We start from the raw sequence: 25,317 nt of genomic DNA on the forward strand, positions 1-25,317 counted from the left end.
TAGTAATATAACAACTTTTTCCTCATATTACTTTTTTCTCGTAATATTATGACTTTTCGTCTCATAAATTTACAACTTTTTTCTCATAATGTTACAACTTTTTTCTGTTAATATTACCATTTTTTTCTCGTAACATTACAACTTTTTTTCTCATAAAATTACAACTTTTTTCTCGTCATATTACAACTTTTTTCTCCTAATATTACGACTTTTTTTGTCTTAATATTACCATTTTTTTCTCGTAATATTACAACTTTTTTTCTCATAAAATTACAACTTTTTTCTCCTAATATTACGACTTTTTTTGTCTTAATATTACCATTTTTTTCTCGTAATATTACAACTTTTTTTCTCATAAAATTACAACTTTTTTCTCCTAATATTACGACTTTTTTTGTCTTAATATTACCATTTTTTTCTCGTCATATTACAACTTAATTCTTGTAATGTCAAAAAAGTGTCTAATTTTTCTTTAGTGGTCCTAGTGCTCTTCCGTTATCTTGAATGACATTTTTGATTGTTTTTATTTTGTGCCTCTTGAGTACTTTTTCTCTCAATGACACGTTTTTGCAGGTGACTTTCAGGGCCACCGTAACTGTGGGCTAAAAAGACGATCAAGCTAGGAGAGTGAACACACACACAACCACACACATCCAGAGATCCAGAGGTGACTGTGACGTCAAACCCCAGCCCAGCTGACTCTCTCTCTCTCTCTCTGGCCAGCTTCACTCTCCGCTCATCTCCTCCACGCGGCTGCTGCTGCCGCTGCACGCCCTTTAAACACCGAGGAGGAGGAGAAGGAGACGAAGAAACCGAGGGAAACCAGAGACGTCTCACACGGTGAGGCGGCTCACCGGAGGAGGAGGAGGAGGAGGAATGAGGCAACACTGTCAGCCTACAGGACATCAGTTTTCGGACACGCTCCGTGGAGACCAGCTGAGGAGAGGAGTGGGACTGTGACGGAGGATTGTGGCGCTGCTCCTCCCTCCACTCTCAGCCAGGTGTTGCATTCGAGCCCCTCGTGTGGATGGAGAGGCTGTGGAGCTCACACACTCGACACTGATCCGTCTGCAGAGCCTCCTTAGAAACAACAAGTTGATCAGTTCCTCCTGGATCTGCTTCAGCAGAAGGATTCTCTCAGCGGATTTATTTCGGTTTTGCTTTTCTCTGGATCTATCTTTTTGGGGAGCGTGTGTTCTGATGAGGAATAACGTCCACATGCGTGATCTTCTTTGATTTTACGCGCAAATAAAAACAAGAATGTCAGAGTGACCGAGCCAGCTGTGCCAACGGCGCATGAGCCAGATTTGGGGGTTAAATTGATTTTGTTCTTGCCGTTCTCTCTGACTCAGCTTGAACATCGTCTTGGCTCTCCGTGACGCCGCGGCACCCTGATGGTGCGGACGGTCGGCGCACGGTGGCTGCAGCTGCTGCTTGGACACGCCGCCCGGTGATTTTTCCGCCTCCACAGACGGAGACGCGGCCATGGCGCTGATGGTCAGTGGTTAAAATGGGACATCATTTCACTATGGAGTCGGATTTATGTGCTGTTTCTTCAGTGAAATAAGGATGACCTCCAACTGCGCTCCTTTACCCCGTGCCGTGCTCGCCGCAGTCCGAGAGAGAAGCACGCGGTTCGATGCGCAAGACTGGATGTCGTCTTCTCAACGCAGCTGAGCTTACTCGCCAAGAGGGAAGGGTCAAGAAGAAGAAGAAGGTAGCCTTTATGAATCCTTCAAGGCGAAATTCAGACTGTACTCTTTGTTGTTGAGCATGCACAAAGGCTGAAATTCATGCACAAACAGGATCCAGAGGTGAGGCACTGATGGAGAGATGTCAGGGTGAGGGGCTGCTGCACACAAAGGAGCACCCAAGTGGTTGGGTGTTCAGTGCCTTGCTCAAGGGCACATCAGCAGTACTCAGGAAGTGAACTGACACCTCTTCGGCAAATTGTAGACTTGAACCGGTGACGGTTCCCAGCCCAAGTCCTTAGAAACTGAGCGTCTGTCAGCAGTAAAGCGACTGACATTAACCAAAACAACTGATAGACAATAACAACAGCAGCACAGGCAGCAGCGATGGAGCTGTCAGAGGTGCGGTGCTCCAGCGCCAGCGAGGAGCTGTACACCATCAACAAAACCCCGAGCAGCAGCAACAACAGCAACAGCAGCGGTGGCAGCACGCGACCCAAGCGGCTGCTGTGGCAGAACGCTGTGCGGCACATCACAGAGCAGCGGTTCATCCACGAGCAGGGAGGAGGGGTGAAGGGGATCGGGACAGACGAGCCCTTTGACCCCAGCCAGGATTCACGGAAGCACTCTGCAGGGCGGACGTCTGTGGGCGATAGGCACAACAATGGCGGGACTAAGGTGTTCCCAGAGCGTGCAAGCAGCGACTTAGGCTTTCTGCAGATCGACTGTGCGCCGAGCAACTCAGACTTTTTTCTGAACTGGGGCTACACGTACCGGGGGGTCATCTTCCCCACGCTGCGCAACGCCTTCAAGTCTCGTGACTTGGAGCGCCTCTACCAGCGCTACTTCCTGGGCCAGAGGCGTAAATCAGTGGTGGTGATGAACATCCTGGATGTGGTGACTAAACTCACCTTGCTCGTGCTGCACCTCACCCTGGCCTCCTCCCCCATGGACCCCATCAAAGGGACGCTGCTGGGCTTCTTCACGGGCATCGAAGTGGTCATTTGTGCCTTAGTGGTGGTGAGGAAGGACACCACGTCGCACAGCTACCTGCAGTACAGCGGCGTGGTCACATGGGTGGCCATGGCCACGCAGATCCTGGCGGCCGGGTTGGGCTATGGGCTTCTGGGTGACGGGGTGGGATATGTGCTCTTCACCCTATTTGCTACCTACAGCATGCTGCCGCTGCCGCTCACCTGGGCGATACTGGCAGGTCTGTTCACCTCCGGGCTTCACATCCTGGTTCAGATGCTCATCTCCCAGAATGCACAGCTCTCTACTAACCAGGTAAGAGCTCATTACCCATTACCTCTTAATCCTCATCCCTCCCACTCTTCTCCTGAGCGCACTTCCCTCTCTCCTTCCTCTCTGACCTCAGCTTCTCCCCCTTATTGATCCTTTCACTCTCCTCGGTTTCTGTTGGGTTAGACAAAATTTCATGTCGCCAGGCTTGTTCTGTTTGAATTGAAACTACTCTGTGGTTTTACACTTCTATTTACTTTCAGCTGATTCCATTCTAGTGTAAACTTGTCTTCAGATAGTATGGCGTATCTGGATATCTCTAAAACATGCTAAAAACATGCTAGAATCATGTAAAACATTCCTGATGTCTGCTGCCGCTGATGTCTACTAATGTTAGCTCTCCTCCAGCAGCACATCTGCAAAATGCTTGTTTTACAGAAAGAGGTAGATTGATGTTAAAATAGGGTAGCTAACATTACAGAATAGCAACATTAGCATTATGTCATGCTAACATTGCTAACAAGGTAACAAGGGATGCATGATTCCATCCACATAATACTAAAATGTGCAAAAAGGAGTTTAAAGAGTAAAAGTTTTAAGAAGTTCCTTGTGAAAGACCTTCAGTATTCTGACCCAGGAGGAGCAGCTGAGTTCATTAGCTCGATGCTAACGCATAATAAAAATCACCTTTAGTAGGCTAATAGATTTAGCATTTCTTTGTGCTTTAGTTTTAATTTAATAATGACCTATTTTATGAAACAATTCTTGGTCAAACATTGTTTTACAGATCATTAACACAGAAAAGTTCACCAGGACAGATTGTTTAGCTTTGTTTTATTTAGCTAACAAAGTTAGCAACTAGCAACATAGTTAGCTACGCAGAAGCCAGTGTAGCTAATGTGAGCATTTTCAAACAAAGCTCAAAGTAGCATAGCTAGGTTGCTTCTGTTGCTAATGTTAGCATATACATGAGCTCTGCGAGATTTAGCTTTTGCTACATTAGCTGTTATCTAGCTTACTGAGCTACAGAAGCTACGTTTTCTACGTTTGAACATTTAATGGAGGATGAGCTTTTTTCTGAAAGCAGACTTTTTACTTCACATTATTCAATGTTTGGTGATCAGGTTTACCAGGTTTACCAGGCCAGGTTGTAAACTTTTAAATTTGGCTATCCAAACTGCTAACTTGCACCCTAAACTTTAAAATAATCAGAGTATAATATCTGCAGTGATTCTTAAGTACAAGTAGGTTTGGTATACTGGCAAAGATACCTGGTACTGGTATGGGAGTCTGTGCATCACTAGTCAAAAATCCAACATCAAACATCCCTAATTCAGTCTTTAAAAAGGTTTTTTTCCATTATTCTGAGAGGAGTCTGGCTACAGACCAGCTCTTAGACGGCTCCTCTTACCGTTAGGATACATGTTAAGGTAACGGTCTGGGGGACCATCTAAGAGCTGGTCTGTAGCCAGGCTCCTCTCAGAATAATGAGAAAGAAACAGTTTTTAAGGCTGAATCAGGGATGTCTGATGTTGGATTTTTGACTAGTGATGCACAGATTCTGATACCAGTTTCAGGTACCCTTGCTGATACCACGTGCACTTGTACTTAAGAATCATTGCAGATAATGTACTCTGACTATTTAAATCATGACATTAGCTTCTCTTTGTGTCAGCATGTAGTCAAAGATGGCGGTCAGCAGTTTGGTGATTATTTAACCAAATGAATGGATGAAGAACATCTGATGAAAATAAAACAAGTGTTCAAAATAATTTTACACTTAGAGTATTATTAAGCACTCAAGTTTGCATTTGGTATTGGTGAGTGACCAAATTTAAGTACTTGTACTCAGACTCAGCCTGTAAAATGTGGTATCAGTGCATCCCTATTTTTGACGATACGCCGATACGCTGATGATACTGGTATATTCAAACTTTTTTTAATCATAAAGAACACCAAGAGTCTCCTGAGCAAAGAGAGGCTGAGTCAAGTGGAGGTGAGAGAGAAAGTAGACCGTCTGGTAGATTTTATTTATGTTTAGGGCTTTATTTAAAATGTTTAGGGGTCAAGGTGGGTCTCTTTAGTGTATGGCACCCTAGACAGCCAACTATACCTGATGGTACGGTTGTATATCTTATCAATGTTTAGAGCAGATGTATGATACATACTGTAGAAATGTACGGCTGATATATCAGCAGCAATATTGGCTGAAATTTTAGTTCTGCAGGTACTGATATCCTGCTGATAATACAGTACATTCAATCCATCCATTTTATATACCGTTAAGAGTCATGGGGGGCTGGAGCCTATCCCAGCTGTCATTGGGCGAGAGGTGGGGAACACCCTGGACTGGTCACCAGTCAACCACAGGGCCAGTACATTCCTAGACTGAATAATTGAAAAACACGGCCCAATCTTTTCCCTTTACCATTTTTTATCATGTACTGCCTGAAAGGGTCGAATGCGTTTTTTTCCATGTTTTGTGTCCAAACTGGGAAATAGTTGATTCTGGAATCCATCTGCCGTGAAGTACACTGACCTATTTGTTTGACTGTTGATGGTTTTAATCGCTAGTATGGTCGTCCACAAAGTGGAATCCAACAAAGATGTTTTTCAGCCCTCACTTGAGGAAACATGATTTTAAAAACTCCCGGCTAACTGTCTGACTCGCTCTTGCAGACACCTCAATCAGGTTTTTTAACTATGCTGAAATAAGGTCACAGTTCCACATGTTGCACTGAAAAGGCCCAGGCAGAGGTACGTCTTACTGGAAGTACCCCAACAGTGGTTGCTATGAGAGGGCCCTCTGTGATTGGTGGGTCAGCAGACCAATCAGAACCAACAAAGGGTCAATTGTTGCTTCTCTACACCTCTACCTCTATTGCTCTATTTCTCTGTACCCACTCTAAATCATCTCTGTCTGATCCTTTCTTGACCCCTTCTCCTTCTTCCTCTCCTCGCCTTCGTCCTCCTTCCTAATCTTCATCTTGTTCCTCTTTATCGACCTCTTCTTCTAATCCCCCTCCACCCTCCTCTTCACTTACTTCCTCTTTTTAACTGTTCACCCTAATCCTCCTCTACTGTCCTCCTCTTCAATCCCCCAATAGCTCCTCTTGTGCCCTCCTCTCCTTAGCTTATCTAGTCCTCATCTTTTCCTCTTCTCGCCCTCTTCCTCTGCTAGCCCTCCTATTTCTGCTCTTATTTCCCACCTTTTTGACATGCTACTCTTCCTCTTTGTTGTTTATTTCACTTCTCCACAGCCTCCTTATCTCTTCTCCCCACATTCCTCCACACTCCTGCCTTTTTCTGCGCCCCGTCTTCCCTCTCTTTATCTCCTAAATCGCCCTCCGCCCTCATCTCCACCTTCCAGCAGTTCTCCTTTTTTGACCTCCCTTCTTTTCCTCTTCTTTGTCTGTCTTTGTGGAGCTTGCTCCAGCTCTCTCTCCTTCTAGAATCTTCCATAATTGTTGGTACGGTCTGCGGAATGCTGACGAATGTCTGAGAACATGTCAGTGATAAGCTGCTGAGGAAACTGCTCACTTTATTCACCTATTTCTTATGACAACAAACACCTAAAAGCCTCTGTTTTTCTTCTCTTTACATGTTTACGACGTTTATTGATGTAAACAAAGAAGTGTTTGTTTGTTGTTTACCTGGGCTGTTTGTGGCAGCATGTCTTTGGATTTCCTGATGTATCAGGAGGTGGTTTACAGTGAATGGTTTGCAGCTTTCACGCTGAATAGGACCAGGCTGGTCTGTGAGAGCTGCTGAGGTTTCAGCACCAGGAGCTGTCCGCACATCCACACAGAAGTCCTGAAATGATCCGCAGCTCCACACATGTACAGCACCCCCTACTGGTGGACAGAAAACCATAAACTCAACATATGCTCTTTTTCTTTGTACCTTTCTTTCTTTTCTCACATTTTCTTGACATTCAAGAAAATAAAAAGCAATATAAGCACATTTGATTTCCTGTATATTATATAAAAATGTAGAATAAAGGCCTGATTAAAGGGCAGTCAGCCGGGGATAGCAGTGAAAGACTGTTTCATCAAAAGTCAGATATTTGCTCAATCCATGGGAGGAATTAGTTGCTTTTTAGGATAAAACAGGTAGAAAACAGAAATACTAATAGAAATATGGAATTTAATATGAAAAGGAAGTAAAGAAATAAGCCCTTAAAGCTGTGTTTGTGAAGAATTAAAGCTACTGTAAATGCACATACTGCAGAGTGTCAATACTGTTTAAAGCAGTGGTTCTCAACTGGTGGATCGGGACCCAAAAGTGGGTTGTGGAGCTGTTTCCAGGGTGTCACAAAGGAGCGGCTGCAAAGAAAGCTCTAAGTGGACATACGTCAGCACTTTTTATTTGATATGTGAAAAGTAAATTTAAGTAATTTCTTAAGATTTTACCTTATCTTCTTTTCCTTGGATAAAAAACAAAGCTGGTTTTCCTAGATAATGGAATAGTTTCTCTAGAAATTATCGACATTTTCCTGTTTTGTACTGCGTATTTGCTCTTCCTTGTTTTGTTCCATATCAGACCCAACCTCAACATCTTCCATTAAATACATTAGTGTGGTTGTGGTTGTGTGGATTTCTCATAAGGAGGTAGTAATGGGTCTCGATGCCCTATTAGTTAAAAACCACTGGTGTAAAAAGAGTTTGGCTCCCAGAGGGATGAATTATAAAGTTTGATCTGGATTCTGTGGTGCATTATGGGGGAGCGTTGCTCTGAATGTGCTCCTGTGATTTACCACCATGTCATGATGTAGGTGGGAGACATTAGCTGCGTTTTCATTACACTTAGAAATATGCAAAATCTAAATAGCCCAATAAATAGGGTTATGGAAAAACCTGAGTCACGAAAAACCTCTCAAATATTGCTTAAAAGTTTTTACGCTCTCATGAGGAGGTTTTTCAGACGTTCTGATATAGAGTTGCGCAAAAGTGTAATGGAAACACTTTTTCTGCATTTACAAGTCACAGGACGTGGCGTGCGGTGTCACATGACCAGTCACTCTGAGACAACATGGCGTGGTACGCGTGGACAGAAGTGGAGACGAGACTTTTCTTAACATCATACTCATTTGCTTTTGAAATACATACTGACTTTTCCTATGAACGATCATCAGTTGCCTTTGTGTTTTGTTCAAAATTGTCCAGACAAGCGCTGAACAGGCAACAGATTTACAGCGTCCAGCTTCTTTTCAGTGGATTCACGCAAGATGAGATTTTACGAGATTTGTGATTGCAAGGCTCATGCCCAAAACTGCCTTCAATGGAAACACATTCAAACTGCAGTTGTACTTAGTCGACATGTAAGAAATATGGCTTTTATTTTGCGAAAAACTGTAATGGAAATCCAGCTATCGTCCAAGATGACACATAACCTGGCCAGCTTCTTCTTCTCAGACAATACCACAGAGGTCCCAACTCCACCCCGGCAACATCCCAGATAATCGTGATCTAACAGTTCTCTCAGAGGAAGTCGAACCCGAGTTTATCTGCAAGTTTTCTTCTCTGAGTGAACTACAAAGATGCATGTCTTTGTATCTTTTTCTTAAGCTGGGCACACACTAAAAGAATCTTTAAGGATTTGGAAAATGTAAGAGACCCCGCACAGGATGAAATGCAATCCTCAGAAAAATTTTGGAAATTTTATTTTGGTCAATTAACTTAAATTAACCTACAAACTTTAATAAAATCAGTCGATGTTGTATTGCATATTGTTGGAAGGCCTGATTAGTCACCTTTACAATGAGGTATGACTTGTATGGATCATGCATTTGTTGAATTAGCAGCACTGCTAATTCACAGAAGTGCTGTCAATTAGGTGCCGAAGAGGGAGCAGTCATACTCCTGTGACTGGCACACACCTGGCAAACAAGAGTGAATACCTACAGGAGATTTTGGTATATGTTTTGCATCACTACTCACACGTTTAGCTGTGTTGCTCAGTCCATGAATGTGCAATCCTTACAAGTTATACCTCTTTGTAAAGGTGACCAATCAGGCTTTTCAATGATATGTAATACAACACTAATTTGTATTACTAAAGTGGAGAATTAATAGACTGAAATGTTTTAAACTTTTTTTATTAGTTTGAAATGACAGATTTGACAGTTTTGTTCTTCTTCATTGAGAATTACTACCAAGGCCATGCTTTCTGCTGTCAACAACTGTGCCAACTGTTCAGAGAGCTAGAATTATTAATCTACTTTTGTGTCCTGAAAGGAGGAAACTATGTAGCTCATGGAGAAATGGCAGAGGACACAGATTAAGTGTCTCCATCTAAAGCCTGGACGATAAGACCCAGCTGTACGGTCTGGTTCCACAAAGCAGTCTAGTTTGGCAACAATTTAGCTCATTAAACTCTGATCTAGTCTGTGTTTTCTAAGCTGGTTGTTCGGCTCTTCATTTGGTACCAGTTTGGCTTTTGAAATGTGGATTAACCTGAGAGCTCACAGCTATTTTTTCACCAATATGTCTCTCCTGGACTTATTGTCTTTAAAAGCTTGTAAAACATGAACCCTGTGGGGCAAAGTCAAGCTCTAAACATCCTTTTCTTCAGGACACCCTGGGCTTCATGAGTATGTGGGTTGTAGCAATGTAACTTGCATTTTTAAACAGTTATGTGCCTATAAAGACGAAAGAAAAAAACTAATCAGAAATTAAAACTCATTATGTTTTAAACACAGTTAACATTTATGACTCAGAGTTTTTTTTTGCACAAATTTGTTCTTCCATCTCTTTGGGACTAAAGGATTTGAAAATAATAATTCTGTGATGAAAAGACTTCAAAATATTCACATTTTTACCAAAAAAACCCCTCTTGCACTAGGAGTCTGTGCACACGTGTTGTTCAGCAAAGCTTGACATGACACTGAAACAGCTTCCCGTTGGTTGTCACAGCCCAGTTGCAATGCATTCTGGGATGTCCCCAGACGATATGGTGGTGGGATAACCGGCTAACTGCAGCAATATTTAAAAAAAAAAAAAGGATTAAAATGGATACAAAGACATTCAGTATTGGAGTTACTGGTGTGGATTTTATCTTTTAAGACCGAGGAAAGTCAGTGATGAAGTCAGGAAAGTTCCAGGCTCTCTAGAAAACTTTCTTTAAGAGCTATGAACGCATAGAAAACATCATTAGAAAGGCACAACAGAGAGCTTTTACAGGAATCCACAAGAATGTGCCTACGAACTATGGATCAAAACTTACCAAGCAATTTACAAGGGATTTGAGTTCTAAGGGTTAATAATTGCAAAGGACGAAGGAAAGGAAACTGGAGCTCAAACGGGAGCTGGCTACCATACTGTCTGCTTACATTTGACTAGACAACGCTAGGAGGGCTGCAGGAGTGAGTAAATTGTGCTTTTGATTGCCTCCACGCTGGGTAAAGTGGTTGAATTGTGGTAAAAATCTCTCTTTTGTAAAGTATAGGGATCGTTTTCAATGTATGTAGAAATTCTCTGACAACAATTGCAGCATGGGGTCCATTCAGAGGTTTAAATTGCTAACTTTTTCTATTTCCATTCATTCATAACGGCTGTCCCCACCTTCCTGAACCCCAACATGTTATCAGGATCACATGACTGCAAGAAACGTATAAGACTGGCATGTCAGAATTTTTCTTGCATCTTCTGTGTAGATTGAAACTCTATGCTTGTCGAGTCTCCTGTCTCTTGGTAAAGAATTATATTAGTTGCATGGTGTGATGTGCTATCTTAAAGACAGAATAAATCCTGCAGTCTGAATCGGCCTCAAGTCTCTGTGGTATGTTTGCACATTCAGAGGCTTGCAGATGGAAACATGGGGAGGTTATAAACAAACAAACGTCACATTGCACCGTGTCATCTAAGAAGAGGAAAGCATGCGAGGCAGTTCACAAAGAAAGCCTGAGTCATGACTTCTTCTCACGAGCCCGTTGATGCCGCTCTGAGTCACGCCTTATCAGACATGCAGGAATCTCCAAAAATACTCCGCAAACTGAGCTACAGCCTAAAAACACATACTGAGCGTGCTCAGTGCGACTCATGCTGCCTGCGCTGAGGGCAGATGAACACAGCCTCGTCCGTCTACCAGTCTCACGCCGAATCCCATCATGCTTCACTTCTCAGTGTCAGCTGTGTGGCCGTAGAGATGAGTGCGGATGTGCCGCGGCCGACTGTACGCTGCTGTGTGGGTCTCTGGTTGTGTAGCTGTGAGGGGATTTCCCAGCTTCCCTCTGTGTGGTTCAGTTGTGTCAATCTGCGGGCAGAGAGCCTCTCAGAGGAAAGGTCAAAGGTCGAGTCCGCTGTTGGCGGCACGCTGAGGTCTGGCCCGGTCAAATCATCCTCTGACAGTGGATCATTGCAGTGTTTTATGCAGATCAATAAAGCCTCTGATATCTGTCATTAAGCCTAAAAGCTTTTCCATTGGCTGCTCCAAACATTTACTCTCTGGTTGACCTCTCCGGTTTGTTTGGATTGAGACTGGGCAGTGGTAGCAACTGAAAATGTTTGACTCAGTCCAGCTCAGATTCAATAACACTCTGCATGTTTGCATACAGTTAGAAGAGCGGACACAACTTCTCTTTAAACATGAATCATCTTTCCAGCAAACTTCTCCCAAAAGGATCCATGCTGCTATCAATAAACACAGATTGGCCAGGAGCCTCTATACTAGCAGCAGGAGGAACTTACAGTCCCAATCTCTCATCATGATGTTGTGATTTCTGCAGCCCTCTGGAGCACCTTTTGTGTGACTTGTTAGACTCAGTGGAACAGCCTTGAGCCTCAGCCCATCAAACACATGATGAAAATGGCTGCACAGTCAAGTCTGGACATCTTCTGAGCTTGTCCTTTCAATCACCTCTTACAAAGCTGGAGATCTTTTCGTATGGGTTCTTACACTCGGAAGCAAACTGTTTGGTGCAGTGCAAGGAGTGACACTAGAGGAAAGAGGAAGGGAGAATAGAATAGGGGGTCTCATTTATAAAACAAAGTCCAGAATCCAGACTTGAAGGTCTAAGTGTGCCCAAACCTCCGAAAATTGCATGTGCCAAAAATAATACAGATTTTTAAAATTGGGAAAATTCACATCTTTGAGCAACTCTCTCTTTATAAATCCTGATCAACCTGGAGATGTACACACGTAGATCTGCGTCCGCCAACGTCCAGCTTTAAACAGTCAATGTGAAGCTCCTCATGGATAAAAATGCATGCAAATTAACTGGCAGATCAAAGGTGAATGGCCGTTCAGTATGAGTGCAACTGGAAGAGAGTAGAAGAAAATAAACAGTTGGACCCGTGATTTTAAACGTGGGGGTTGGGAAGCTGAGAGAGAGTCTCCAGATGCCTTAAAAAATACTTGAGAATTTAAGGGGTCTACATATTTGCAAGTTTTCATCCCATTTAACCACATTTTTACCATTTAAAAATATTTTTTGTAAAATTCAGACTCTTTTTGCCAGTTTTTTCTGCCTTCTTTTGCCCCTTCTAAACCAATTTTTGCCACTATCCACCTATTTCTGCCTCTGTTGACCCATTATTGCCACTATTAACCACTTTTTATGCCCTTTATAACTACATTTCATTATTTGCTATGACTATTTTTGCAACTCTGCAAATTTCCATCCATTTTTACCACGTTAAACCCATTTAGGCCACTTTTTAATCCTATTTCACTACTTTTATTCCAGTTTTTGCCAGTTTTACATGTTTTTGTCATTTTGGGCTTATCTTTGACCAATTTTATCTAATTTTTTTGCCAGTTTATCCCATTTCTGCCAATGTCTGCCTGTTCACCTCCCTCAGTTAACTGATTTTTGCCAGTTTCTACCAATTTTTCTCCCCATTTCACCAAATCTCCACCCATTTAACACTTTAAACCCATTTTGGGCACTTTCTAATCCCCTTTAACTACTTTTTATCCCTGTTTCTGGCCACTTTAACACATTTTTGTCATTTTGTGCTTATTTTTTGCCAATTTTATCTAGCATTTTGCCAGTTTAGCTGATTTCTTCCAATTTTTGTCTATTCTTTCCCATCAGTGTACCAATTCTTGCCATTTTCAACCAATTTTTCTTCTCATTTCCCCAAATTTCCATAAAATTTTGCTCCTTTAAACCTATTTGGGCCACTTTCAATCCCCTTTTACAACTTTTTATGCCTGTTTTCCATCAGTTTTACCCCATTTTTGCTATTTTGTGCTTATTTTTCGCCACTTTAATAATTTTTTTTGCCAGTACGTATGTGTAAATGTTTAATGTAGTTCTCATTAGTAGTTCTCGTAAGTAGAGAAAGAAGTGTTTAAATGTTTTTCTCTGTTAAAAGGCATCATGTGTGCTCAAAAGCCTTTGAACAAAAGTTGAATTTACATTCATCTTTTTTGCTGTCTTCAAACTCATGATTACACATGAATCCCCGAAGTATAGAAGTGTTTTTAAAGGTTCAGCCATGAGCTCATTAACTAGCTTTCACTCACACTGTGATGAGTCTTAGCTGTGTCATTATTATAAGCATTAACTTGCTGAAAACCATGGGTGAGGGATTATTTGGATCGCGTGTTGAGTTTAGGCGACTGGAGAACGCTCCGAGTTCAGCTCCATGTGCTGTCTTAATTCTGCGGCGATGACACGCAGGCCGCGTTCGGGATGGACTCAGCGGCAGAGGGAGGATTAGGACGACTCATACCGCACTCCTGGGGTTAGGAAGACAGCGGACGCTGTGACTCAAATGGGGCTAATCTGCTCTTTTTAATTGTGTTTGCTTAAGGATATGGAGAACATAGAATGTACATATTAACTACAGAGAGGAGGGACGAGGATGACTGTCAGTTTAAGAAGGAAAGAGAAGTTTGGGATTTCTAAGACCTCTGGACTAATAGTTTAATGGAAGCAGGAGCAGAAGAATTAGGAGAAGTCTTAAGTTAATGGAGATTCATTCCACACACTCGCAGAGAACTGTGCAAGAATTTAAAACTTCCATATAGTAGTAGAAAAGTTTGAGCTTCTGACTTCTAGACTGCACAAATATGTGCAGCGGAGAATTTTAACATCCATCCATTTTCTACACCGTTTATCTCGTTTGGGGTCGCAGGGGGCTTGAGCCTATCCCAGCTGTCATTGGGCAAGAGGCGGAGTACACCCTGGACTGGTCTCCAGTTAATCACAGGGCCAATTTAGAGTCACCAGTTAACCTAACAAGCTTCTCTTTGGTGGTGGGAGTACTGGGTCAGGTTCCTCTTTTAAGCACCGTTCTTATGCAATAGATGTCACATAGACTTTTGTTTTCAGAGTCGAAGAAACGTTTCTACTGTCTCAAAGTTCCATGTCAATAGCCAACTTGTTTACTCTTCCCTGCTTTTCCGTTATCGCAGATCAGCCCTGGTTGGGACCAGGTGTGGTAGACTGATCTTAAGTCTTGGGCTGCAGTGCCGACTCATGAGTTAGTGAGAGCATCTTTCTGTGATCTCTTGTGTTTTTGACTTTCAGTGTAATCATGCATTTCTGTGTTGTTTACCAGATGTTGTTCTAATATAGTCTAAGCTTGGTCTTGTTGCCTTTGTGTTTCTTTAAAGCTGGGTGTACACTGTACTATTTCCAGCCAGCTCTACAATAGTCATGTTGGAGTGTCAGCTCACACTGTGTAATTGAATCAGTTACAATGCACGGCCATCACACATGATTTCTGTGCCCACACTGTACGGTCTGATGGTCGTGCATGACCTGAGTGCTCATGCTATGGTGATGTCAGGACTGGCTGTAACAGATCTCAGGGTGGTTTCCTCCTAACAGTCTCCCAGATGGAGGCTGAAGTCACATGGTCTCACACGAATGCATATTCAAAAACTCAGCATTAACAGAAAAGATGGCTGCAAATTGCTACAACATAAAAAACATGTAGCACAAATGTATATTCAGAATGCTTAACATCAGGTTCTCAAATGTTGTGTCATGGCACACTAGTGTGAAAATTAGTACCATTATATGTTATTACTGCAACTTCATGACAAGTACGGTAACCAGGCCCCCAACAGGATTGGCTGGGCCCCTGAAAAACCCAGAGAATGGACCTGTCCCAGCTGTGATTTACTGAGGATCTCAGTGAATGTGTGTTGGATCAGTAGCATTGTTGCTAGCATCCTTGCTAACAGTTACCTCAATTTGAAAAGTGTGTCAAGGTATTACTGGGTTTGTATGGTGGTATTATTTATTTGGTCTGCTTTTAACCAATTCAAGCACTTTTTCTACCCGTTTTGCCTCTTCTTTTAACACCTTTATCCCATTTTTGCTGCTTTTTGTCCATTTTTTGCCATATTTTCAGAATTTTGCCAGAGTTAATCAATTTTGACCCTCTTTGCCACTTCTTTTGACGCCTTCAACCCATTTTTGCTGCTTTATTGGAATTATTTTTATCACAGTTATTCCATTTTTGCCAATTTTGCCCCTTTTTTTACCAGTTGTGGACCAGTTTGCCTCTTCTCTTTACCACTTTTAACCCATGTCTCCCTTTTTACCCTCTTTTGCCATGATCTGGCCACTTTTTGTCCAATTTTAATACATTTTTAAAACTTACTTAAACCCATTTTTGCATCTTTGTCGCCATTTTTTGAACATTACTAAATCACTTTTTGTTTTTTCTTTAACCCTCCTTTGCCACTTTAACCCAAGTTTTTGCTTTTTGGCCAATGTTGCCACTTTTTAAAATCACTTTTTACCCATTTTCGCCACTTTTCTCCCATTTTTGCCATTGTTTGACTAACTTTTGTCCAATTTTGCCACATCAACCACTTTATCGCCAGTTTTCACCCATTTTTTGTCTCTTTTCTCAATAATTCAGTTCTTCTCAACTAAAGTCCTACTTTATTTTCAGGCATCCTGACGTTTGTGCACATTAGGGATGCGTGTGGTTAATCAGTAAAATAGTTAAATTTGTGTATCAAAGCAGCCATCCTGGAATCTACAAGTCAGTTAAACTAATAACCTATAATTTTTTACAAACACAGGTTTGAAGCCCGGTCTATAATGCTCTTTTAAAGTGTAATGTACCTCCTGCCACTGCCTGTTTGCTAATTGAAAGCCTTTTGCATTTGCATTGCGTCTCTTTGTCTTCACATTGTATTTGTTTGCAACCATCGTTTCTGTAACGGCAGAAGGTTCTGAAAATGCATGTGTGAGACTTTCAGGCCATTCTATTTCCAGGCATCAGATAGCTGCAATCAGGTTCAAATCCGCTCTCACCATAGCTCTTACACAGTAGCACTGCCAGCAAGCACAACTAGCAGCACAGTGATAACAAATATTCAGTGTGCAAACACGACTAGCAGCACAGTGATAACAAATATTCAGTGTGCAAGCACAACTAGCAGCACAGTGATAACAAATATTCAGTGTGCAAACATGACTAGCAGCACAGTGATAACAAATATTCAGTGTGCAAACACAACTAGCAGCACAGTGATAACAAATATTCAGTGTGCAGACACAACTAGCAGCACAGTGATAACAAATATTCAGCTGGAGGTCTCAAGGTCGGGCTATTTTCTGCCCATTTATTTCTTTAATTATAGTCAGGGAATGTACAGTGAAAAGGCATTCCTGCTATCCACATGGAGATTTAAGAAAGACAGTTAAAGGAAAGAATGCCACAAAGTTGAGGATTTTGCTTGTTTTCCCTGTATGTGCAGTCGCACGTCTAAAATATCAAAATGTCAGGAATCCATCGGACCAGTGGAGGCAGCTGGTCGAGCAAGGGTACACTACGTGGCAAATGACAGGCTAAAGGTGAGTCATGTGACTTAAAATTTGTGTCTGAATTTGCCGAAAATCAAACAATGTATTCCCAGCTTTAAGGAGCATTTCTGCAGTCTCCTAAAGAGTTTTTGTTCTAGTCAGCTGCTTGGCTGCGGTAGGTTTTTGGTTTTGGCGTATACTTTTTATACTTCCCTGCTTACTGAAAATATTAATAAATCAGACCAGAACTCAGTGACACTGATGAATTCACAGCAGATAATGCAATTATTTAGCTTGAAGACAAAGCCTCTGTTGTTCCCAGAGACAAAGAAAAACACCTTCTGTCTCTGCGTGGGCTGAGATATAGGGCCATTCTGTTTACTTAGGTGTTTAAATAAAGTTTTTAAATACAGTATGGGAAGTTTGGAGCATTTAGAGAAAAACAAATTGCATGAACTCGTTTACCTTTTTTCTTTGGTATGACTCAGAAGCGTCACTAGTATAGTTAGCTCTAGAAAGCACTAATGCACTGACACTAATGCTTTCTATCATCACTTAAATCCTGATGATGTGGCCTAAATATTCCACTTTATCAACAACACTGAGTGTTTGATCCAAAATAAAGAAAGATAATGGAGATTTGCTTCACATCTGTGGATTTTACTGTCTGCACCTTACACAGAGCTGTATTTCCTCCTGTGAATGTCTCTAGATTATTGACTAGCAGATGATATTGATCCTGGGTGATTGCAGCCGTAATGAATCCAAATTTAATCTGATTTGTTCCCGTATAAAAACATCTGATTGAGTAGTTAAAGAGAAGGCTGCTTTTTTCCAGCCTCTCTAGCTGCAGAAATCCCTCCACCCCTCCTCTCCTGCCTCCGTCTCTGAGCCTGATTCCTCGTGTCAGACTCAGAATAACCTCCATCGATCCGCCTCCATCTCTTTGCAGCTGCTCTTTGGCCCCGCTGGCCTTCACATCCTTTGTCCCCGGCCTGACTAAGGATTGGCCATCAGCCTCTGAGCTTCCTTTAAAACCTTGACGCTGATACGGTCACGTCCCATCTTTTCTGCTCTCTAAACAATGAGCTCATATTGACCTCTGTCTGAATAGATTCTGGTTCTCTGCTGCCGTATTGATGGCTGCTCTTTGTGCAGAAGTCATTAAGCTATTTTATTTGCTCTAAAATGAACAGAGGGGTCAGTAAATAACAGACCGGGCTGTGGGGGAGTGGGCGTTTTGGTGTTACGGGCTGTTCTGGTGCAGCTAAGAGCATTATAAAACTGTCAATAGCAGTGTGTCTTCTGTCCGTGTTCACAATCCTGTTCGCAAAAACACACACGCAGCAGGAGCCCCACACTCGCCGATCAGCCTTTCTTCAAGCTCGCCGCTGCTTCCTCTTTCAAGGTCAAACTCGGCTTACCTGAAGCACCGGCTGCACAGAAGAGATAGAGGAGAGGAGGAAGAGTGTGGATTTTATAAAGACACAATTCTCATCTGTAGCCTTCAGCTTGCTCAGGAAAACGTTACAACAGCTTTGTTTTCTACTGCTTTAAACCGTCAAAACTAGGGCTGTTAATAGATTACAATTTTTAATCAGGATTAATCTCACAAATTTCATAGTTAACTCAAGATTAATCACAAATTAATCACATCTTTTTGTCTGTTCTAAATGCCTTACAGGACTATTTCTCAAGGTTTAAATACCATTATCAACACAAGTGGACAGAAATGCTTTCTTTATATAAATGTTTGTTCATGTCAACAACCCAAAACAACGACATGAAGTCCAGAAAATTCTCTAGACTAAGCTCAAAGATACTGACGTTCCAAAAATCTGCTGAGAGAATAACATGGTAAACTCCAGACCAACAAGGACAGCAGATGGAGATACTGACCTTAATGTAAGATGATTGAATAATGCCACAATGTAGAGTCCAACTTCAGACTTCTAGAAGTTACTGCTCTGTTCTCAGCAGCTGAACACAGAACAGATCTAACCATCACATATGGACATAAAGAACACAGTCAGTGAAGTTTAAATCACTCAAAGATCATTCCTGATCCTTCACACGACACCAAGAGGACTCACAACAGGATGATGCAAACAGAGACTGAATACAGTTAGAGTTACACCACACATCACTGAGAGCTCAGCAGTAAGGCACAGTCACATCTCATCCACTGTTCAGAGGTGAGTAAGGTTGACACGTCTGCCCTGCTCAAGAGAAAAAGCAAGTAATCACTTAAGAAATGTCTGCTATTATTTATCATCTTTTTATTTTGCCCAACCGTAAAATAAATGCTGACAGTAAGAAATTACTGTCATCAGTCCAGTAGATTTACTGGAATGATGTCAATAAACATAAATTTGAAGCTGCTGACACACAAAGTCAAAAAGGTCAAAAAAGAGCTACAGATTTAATCTCAAACATTTTTTTCTTCATAAATAAAGGGGAATCCACAGTCTAATAATGCTTTTTAGCTTATATTATGATACTCTACAGAGCCTCTTCACTGTCAGGCTCCCAGCCTCTGCTGCCCTGTCCCCTCCTCCTCCTCCTCCTCTTCCTCCTCCTCATGATGTAGATGTACGTTCACCAGCGTCAGACCGTCTCCTATAGAGACTGCAGACACTTTGACACTTCTGCAGCATCTTGATCGACTGTTTTTTTTTTTTTTTTTTAATTTTATTTGGCAGTTATTTACAGTTCCAGTCAGTCATTTTAGTAAGTTTTGTTTTCTCTGAATACCTTCACTCTCAAGCAGGAGCTGAGTTGGGATAGGAGAGGGGGTAAACTGACAATATAACTGTCAACTGTCAATATAAAGGGTCAGCCTAGCTGTAGTGACGGTTCATAGCAGATATAAATAAATGAATAAATCATGCTGGCCCAAAAGTGAGTCGGCCCACTGGGAAATGCCCGGTATGCCAGATAGCGAGTCCGTCCCTGCTTCCAGTGTTGTCTGAGCGTCTCTGTTGTAAACAATCCAGTATTGCTAAGGGGCGGCTCTGCATTAGCGGTGTGCTGGGCCAGCGAGTGGTACAGGCTAATTAAAGGGGACATATTGTGCAAAAATCACTTTTTCCGGCTTTTCTAACACAAACATGTGTCCCTGGCCTGTCCACAATCCCCTCAAGTACCAGAAAAATCCATTCCCTCTCCCCCTCTCTTTCTCCACCTTTCAGAAAATGTGTGCTGAAAGAAGCTGCTCTTAGATTTTACATCTAGTGACCTCACCAGGGGCCTTTAGCACCCGCCCCCAGGTTTAGTGGGCCCTCCCCTACTTGGAGGAAAGTTCTGCCCTCCTCTACTGATCCTCTCTGCTACCAGCTGAGATGCTGGATAGCTCAGTGGGTTACCCTGCTGACTGTGGTCTGGGAGATTGATGGTTTGAATCCCAGTCTAAACTTTGGAAAAAAAAGTGTCTGTAATACCATGAGTGCTGCATCCATTTCCTTAGAGGGGTGTGGTCAGGGGCGGAGTCGGACAGCTAATTACCATTTAAAGCCACAGACACAGAAATGGCTCGTTCTGAGAAGGGCTGAAACAGAGGGGTTTTTAGACATGCAAAAATCCAATACTGGATTTTTTTCAGCAACAAACTTCACAGGCATGTTTTGGGGACCTCTGAGAACAATATAAACTTGTCTTGAAAGGGTAAAATATGTCCCCTTTAAGACTCTAGGAACTCCTGGTAACTCAGTTCATGTCGACAGTAAGAAAAAATAACTTCAGTCTTATCTGGCATGAGCTCAAAGCTCACCTGCCATTCAAAAGTCTCTGTCCTTTATCTATTTCTGCTCGTTGCACTGCATCACGACGGCGCCGCTTCCTGATCTGGCAAACTACGAGATGGGTCGAGGGTCACACAGAACACGCATGCGTTAATTGTGCGACAAAAAAATGAGTGGCGTTAAAAGTAATTTGAGTTAACACGATATAAACTTGTTAACTTTGACAGTCCTAATCATAATCATGACGTTTAATGTCTTTTTAAAGCCCTCTGATTCATGATGGTGCTTTTATTTTGATTACAGGCAGAAAAACAACTTTCTCTGTGATTGGATTTTTGTTTTGTCGGAAACTAGACTCATACAGGTGACAGCAGATGGTTTTTGCATAATCCTGTTCAAATGGACCAATCAGTACCTATGCTTACATCTGTGTTAATTTTGGCGGCTATTTTAGATTTAGTCTTTCCAAAGTCCAATTCCAAAAAAGTTGGGGTGCTCTGTAAAATGTAAATAAAAAATAAATGCAACATATTCTGCTCACAAAAGAACATGAACAACATATCAGATGTTGAAACTGAGAATTTTCACCATTTCATGAAAATATTAGCTAATTCTGAATTTAATGGCAGCAACACGTCTCAAAAAAGTAGGGACAGGGCCATGCTAACCATCCCATCTTCTTATAACTACGCTCTGTAAACGTCTGATGGGTTTTGGGAGAGGAATGTTGTCCCATTCTTGTCTGTAGTAGGATTCTAACTGCTAAATAGTCCAGGATTTCTCGTTTTATGATGCTCCAAATGTTTTCAACTGAAAAAGGTCTGGACTGCAGGGAGGTGAGTTCAGCACCAGGACTCTGTGAAGCAATGTTCATTTTGGCAGCTATTTTTAATTTTAGTCTTTGTTTTAGTCTTTATATGAAATGCATTTTAGTTTTAGTCACATTTTAGTCATCTCTTTCCTTTTTAGTTTTAGACTAGTTTTAATCCAAGCATTTATTTTCTTTGGGGTCCCTGCTTTCTACAGCTGAGAGGCAGAATAGCTACAGATGCAATGTGTTTTGAGAGATTTGCTCACAGTGGAGAAATATCACGGATTTTGAATGTCCAACCAAAACTAAATCACATTTTAGTCTAGTTTTAGTCATCTTGATGAAAACTAGACTTATTTTTTGTCAGTTTTAGTCATCACAGATCTATATCTGTCAGTATTATTCTGGTTTTTGTCATGGAGAAAAAGGCTCTTGACAAACATTTTTAGTCATAGTTTAGGTCGACGAAATTACCACTGCCATGCTGTTGGGATGGATGTGGTTTAGCATCGGCTTGCTGAAATCGTCAAGGCCTTCCTGGAAAGAGACATTGTCTGGATTGGAGTACATGTTTCTCTAAAACCTCTCTCTACTTTCAGCATTGATAGTTCCTTACCAGATGTGAAAGCTGTCCTCGCCATAGGCACCAATGCAGCCCCATACCATCAGAGATGCAGGCTTTAGAGCTGAGCCAGGAGAACAAGCTAGATGGTTCCTCTTCTTTTAAGTCCACAGGACATGGCATCTGTAGTTTTAGAAAGGAATTTCACATTTTGATTCCTCTGACCACAGAACAGTTTTCCATTTTGCTTCAGTCCAATTTAGATAAGCTTTGGCCCAGAGAAGACAGTGGTGTTTCTGGATCCTGTTCATGGGCTCTTCTTTGCACGATCCAGCTTTGACTTGCATTAGTGGGTGGCACAGTGAACCATATTGACTGACAATGATTACTGGAAGTGTTCCTGAGCCCATGCAGTGGTTTCCAGTAAAGAATAATGCCTGTTTTTAATGCAGTGAGGGCCATGATCATCAGCATCTAATACATTACTATTACTACTATACTATTTTTTCCAGATTGACAAGTCTCTGCCCATCTTTATTTCCGAGAGACTCTGCCTCTCTAAAATGCTCCTTTTATACCCAGTCTTGTTACTGACCTTTTACCAGTTAGCTGCATTAGTTGCAAAATGCTTCTCCAGCTATTACTTTTCCAGCCTTTTGTTTCCCTGTCCTTACTTTCTGTGTTGCTGTGTTGCTGCCATCACATTCAAAATGAGCTAATATTTACATGAAATGGTTAAATTTCTCAGTTTCTACATCTGATATGTTGTTTTTGAGATTTGAAAATCATTGCTTTTTTTTGTTTGTTTTTTTTTTCATTTTACACATTGCCTAAACTTTTTTTGAAATTGGTCTTGTACTCTCCTTGAACTAATTCAATGCTAAATTGCAGATCTAACATAAATGAAAATACTCATAGACAGACTGGTACTGCTACTGAATTGCAAAGATGGACTGAACAGGGAGGAAAGTGTCAGTGACCCTTTGAGGAGGAACATCAGGCCACACTCTGACCTCAGATTGTCTCATGTGCAGCCAGCCTTAGCTGCAGACTGAGTGAATATTTTATTATTGGACCATTTCCCCTGCAGACTGCAGTCACTTGTTGCTATGCAGAATTTCCCTGCTCACTATGACAGCAACAGGCAGCTCAGTTGATCCTGACACACTTTTTGTTATCTGAAGTCTCTGTGACCTTTAAAGTCTGGCTGTCACTTAAACCGCAGCGCCTCTGCAGACCACTCCTCGGCGAGCAGCCGAGCGTCTCCAGACTGACACAGCTCAATGAAAAATCATTTCTGAGAGGCTGGTCGAAGAGGTGCAAGGAGCCAAATCAGTGACTCCATCCTTTATTTTCCCTTCTTCCACCCTGCTGACCTCTGCGTCACCCTCCTCCTTCTTTATCTAGCCGATGTCATGCCATTGATCTTGGACAATCTTGCTGTTACCAGACACCGCACTCAGCCACTCTTAATATTTAATGAAGGATCAAGGCCATCAGCCGCAGCAGCTTTTCGAGCTTTTAATGGCAGAGTTTTCCTGGGATGTTTTTGCACTGTGACCTCCAGAGCGTTTCTACAAATTGCCACAGACGTAAAAGCTTTTACCATCTTTCATTCTCACTCTGCTGTTGGAGGAATCCTAAAATCAGAGCTGGATATTTCTGCCATTTAGAAACCTGCTAATGGTATGACAACTTTTCCATCCAAACACCGAGCTATGGATTACTGCCAAAATGTTTTCAAAGTATTTCTTAAATGCCAGAATGCCTCAGTAATGATTCTGGTATTCTGAAGTCAGGGCCCTGTCTTTACACATCGTCAGGCAAGGAAGAAAAAATCAAAATAGCTTGAATAAATTTAATTTCCCCCCAAGTCTAAAAGAGATAGGGTGTCAGAACTCCGAAGTTGTCAGGTGTTTTTTGGTGCATACTAGGCTCCTGATTTAGTTAACCATAATAAGTTTCAGATTAAGTGACTGCAGAAGGAGTTCTCAGGTACAGTACATCGGTTTTCAAACTTTAATTGCCCAAGGCACACCTAAGATTAAGCCAATATTTCAAAGCACACCATATCCATTTCCCTTCGAAATACATGTTACAGTATCTTCAGTTCAGTCAGACTCAGTCAAGAAACACAAATAGTTTGCAGTTATAATACTTCAGTTTTCATAGCAGCTGTTTTTAAGCATTTGTTGCAGTTATTTTGGTGCTATGGCTGTTCTAGGATCCCCCTGCCTGTCCTCGAGCCTTCATGGAAAGCATTACATTCCATTCCTTCCTGTGCCTACAAAGGAGAGCAGAGCAGGCATCAACCACAACAGAATGACACTGATTAAGTCATATGTGGCATGATGGAGGAGCTGGGGTGGAGGAGGGTTGCAAATGCAGCTTGCAGAGGGAACAGCACAGAGTGGGTAGCCAGGGCAGCTTAAATAAGGCGGTATGGGTGCCGATAGGCCAATAGGGTGCTTAGCATGAATCAGTCAGCTGATGAAGGGCTTGCATAAGATCAGCTGATTTCAGTGAAACAGGCAGTCCTTGACATCATTGTCAGCCAGAAGGAACGCTATATGCTCATTTTGTTGTATATAGTTTACGCTATTTGATTTTACAAATGCCCATGGCACACCTAGACTTGCCTCGAGGCTCACCAGCGTGCTTTGCCACAATATTTGAGAACCACTGCTCAGATACATTGTGAGACACTCATATTTCTACAGTACTTTAACCAGTGCCTGGCTGTAATGTGGTTATACCACCAGCTGGTGGCTTTAGAGCAGTCAAATGCTGAGAGCATACTCCCACTGAATAACAAAGAAGACAAAAAAAGCACAAATGAGTTCTAAGAAACTTACTTAGCTTATCTTAACTAAGAAACTAGCTAATTTAGAAAAATTTAGTTAAAAAAAATCAATTTGATGATTTGTTTACATGTTATTTTCAGGTCAAGAGATTGTTTCTGAAGTTAACTGAGCTTATTGGATGAATTTCCAGCAACTTTGGATTCATAACTTTACTTGAACATACTGTGTGTTGTTTGAAGTGTAAATACTTGGGGATAAGAATGCAGACAGTGTAAAAGGGTCCTGACACAGGCAGCTGCAGACCTGAAAACTACCCCCCAAATAAAAATGAATAAAGACGAATCGGATTGATTTCTTCTCTGCTATTGTAGGATGTCCTGCCCTTCTTGATTTTGATTGGCAAGTGGGGAGAAGGTTACCTGGCACCCAAGATGGATGGGTAAAACCCATCCATCTGGTAAACCACTAAGAGACAGCGTTTGGGAAAGGGCAGAGCCTTTAAAAAAAACTTGGAGGGAAATTGGATGAACGTTCAGCCTGTCACATCTTTACGGGCCAATCAGAGCAGCAAAACATGGCGTAGCTGTTATTGAAGGTAAGAGTAAACTCAATAGAACAGCATAACTTCAACCATGGCGACTGTAGACATGTCAGTACACGACTTTTGTTGTATTTAAAAAGAAAACAACTCACTGCTGTTCTTTATGGTATGCTTGCATTCACATTGGCCAAAAAGAACTGGACTTT

General features: G+C 41.8%; 1 protein-coding gene across 1 annotated transcript in view; it reads left to right on the top strand.

Moving 5' to 3' along the window:
* Positions 1 to 842: 842 nt before the first annotated feature.
* The window catches only part of adcy8 (adenylate cyclase 8 (brain)), a 157,196-nt gene continuing 132,721 nt past the window's right edge, over positions 843 to 25,317 (top strand). Inside the window, exon 1 of the mRNA XM_041802430.1 lies at positions 843 to 2,978. Coding sequence (XP_041658364.1) covers positions 2,079 to 2,978 — 900 coding nt within the window. The 5' untranslated portion in view covers positions 843 to 2,078. The remainder of the gene's footprint in view (positions 2,979 to 25,317) is intronic.

The sequence above is a fragment of the Cheilinus undulatus genome, linkage group 13, assembly GCF_018320785.1.
Source record: "Cheilinus undulatus linkage group 13, ASM1832078v1, whole genome shotgun sequence".
In the NCBI taxonomy this organism is placed as follows: domain Eukaryota; kingdom Metazoa; phylum Chordata; class Actinopteri; order Labriformes; family Labridae; genus Cheilinus; species Cheilinus undulatus.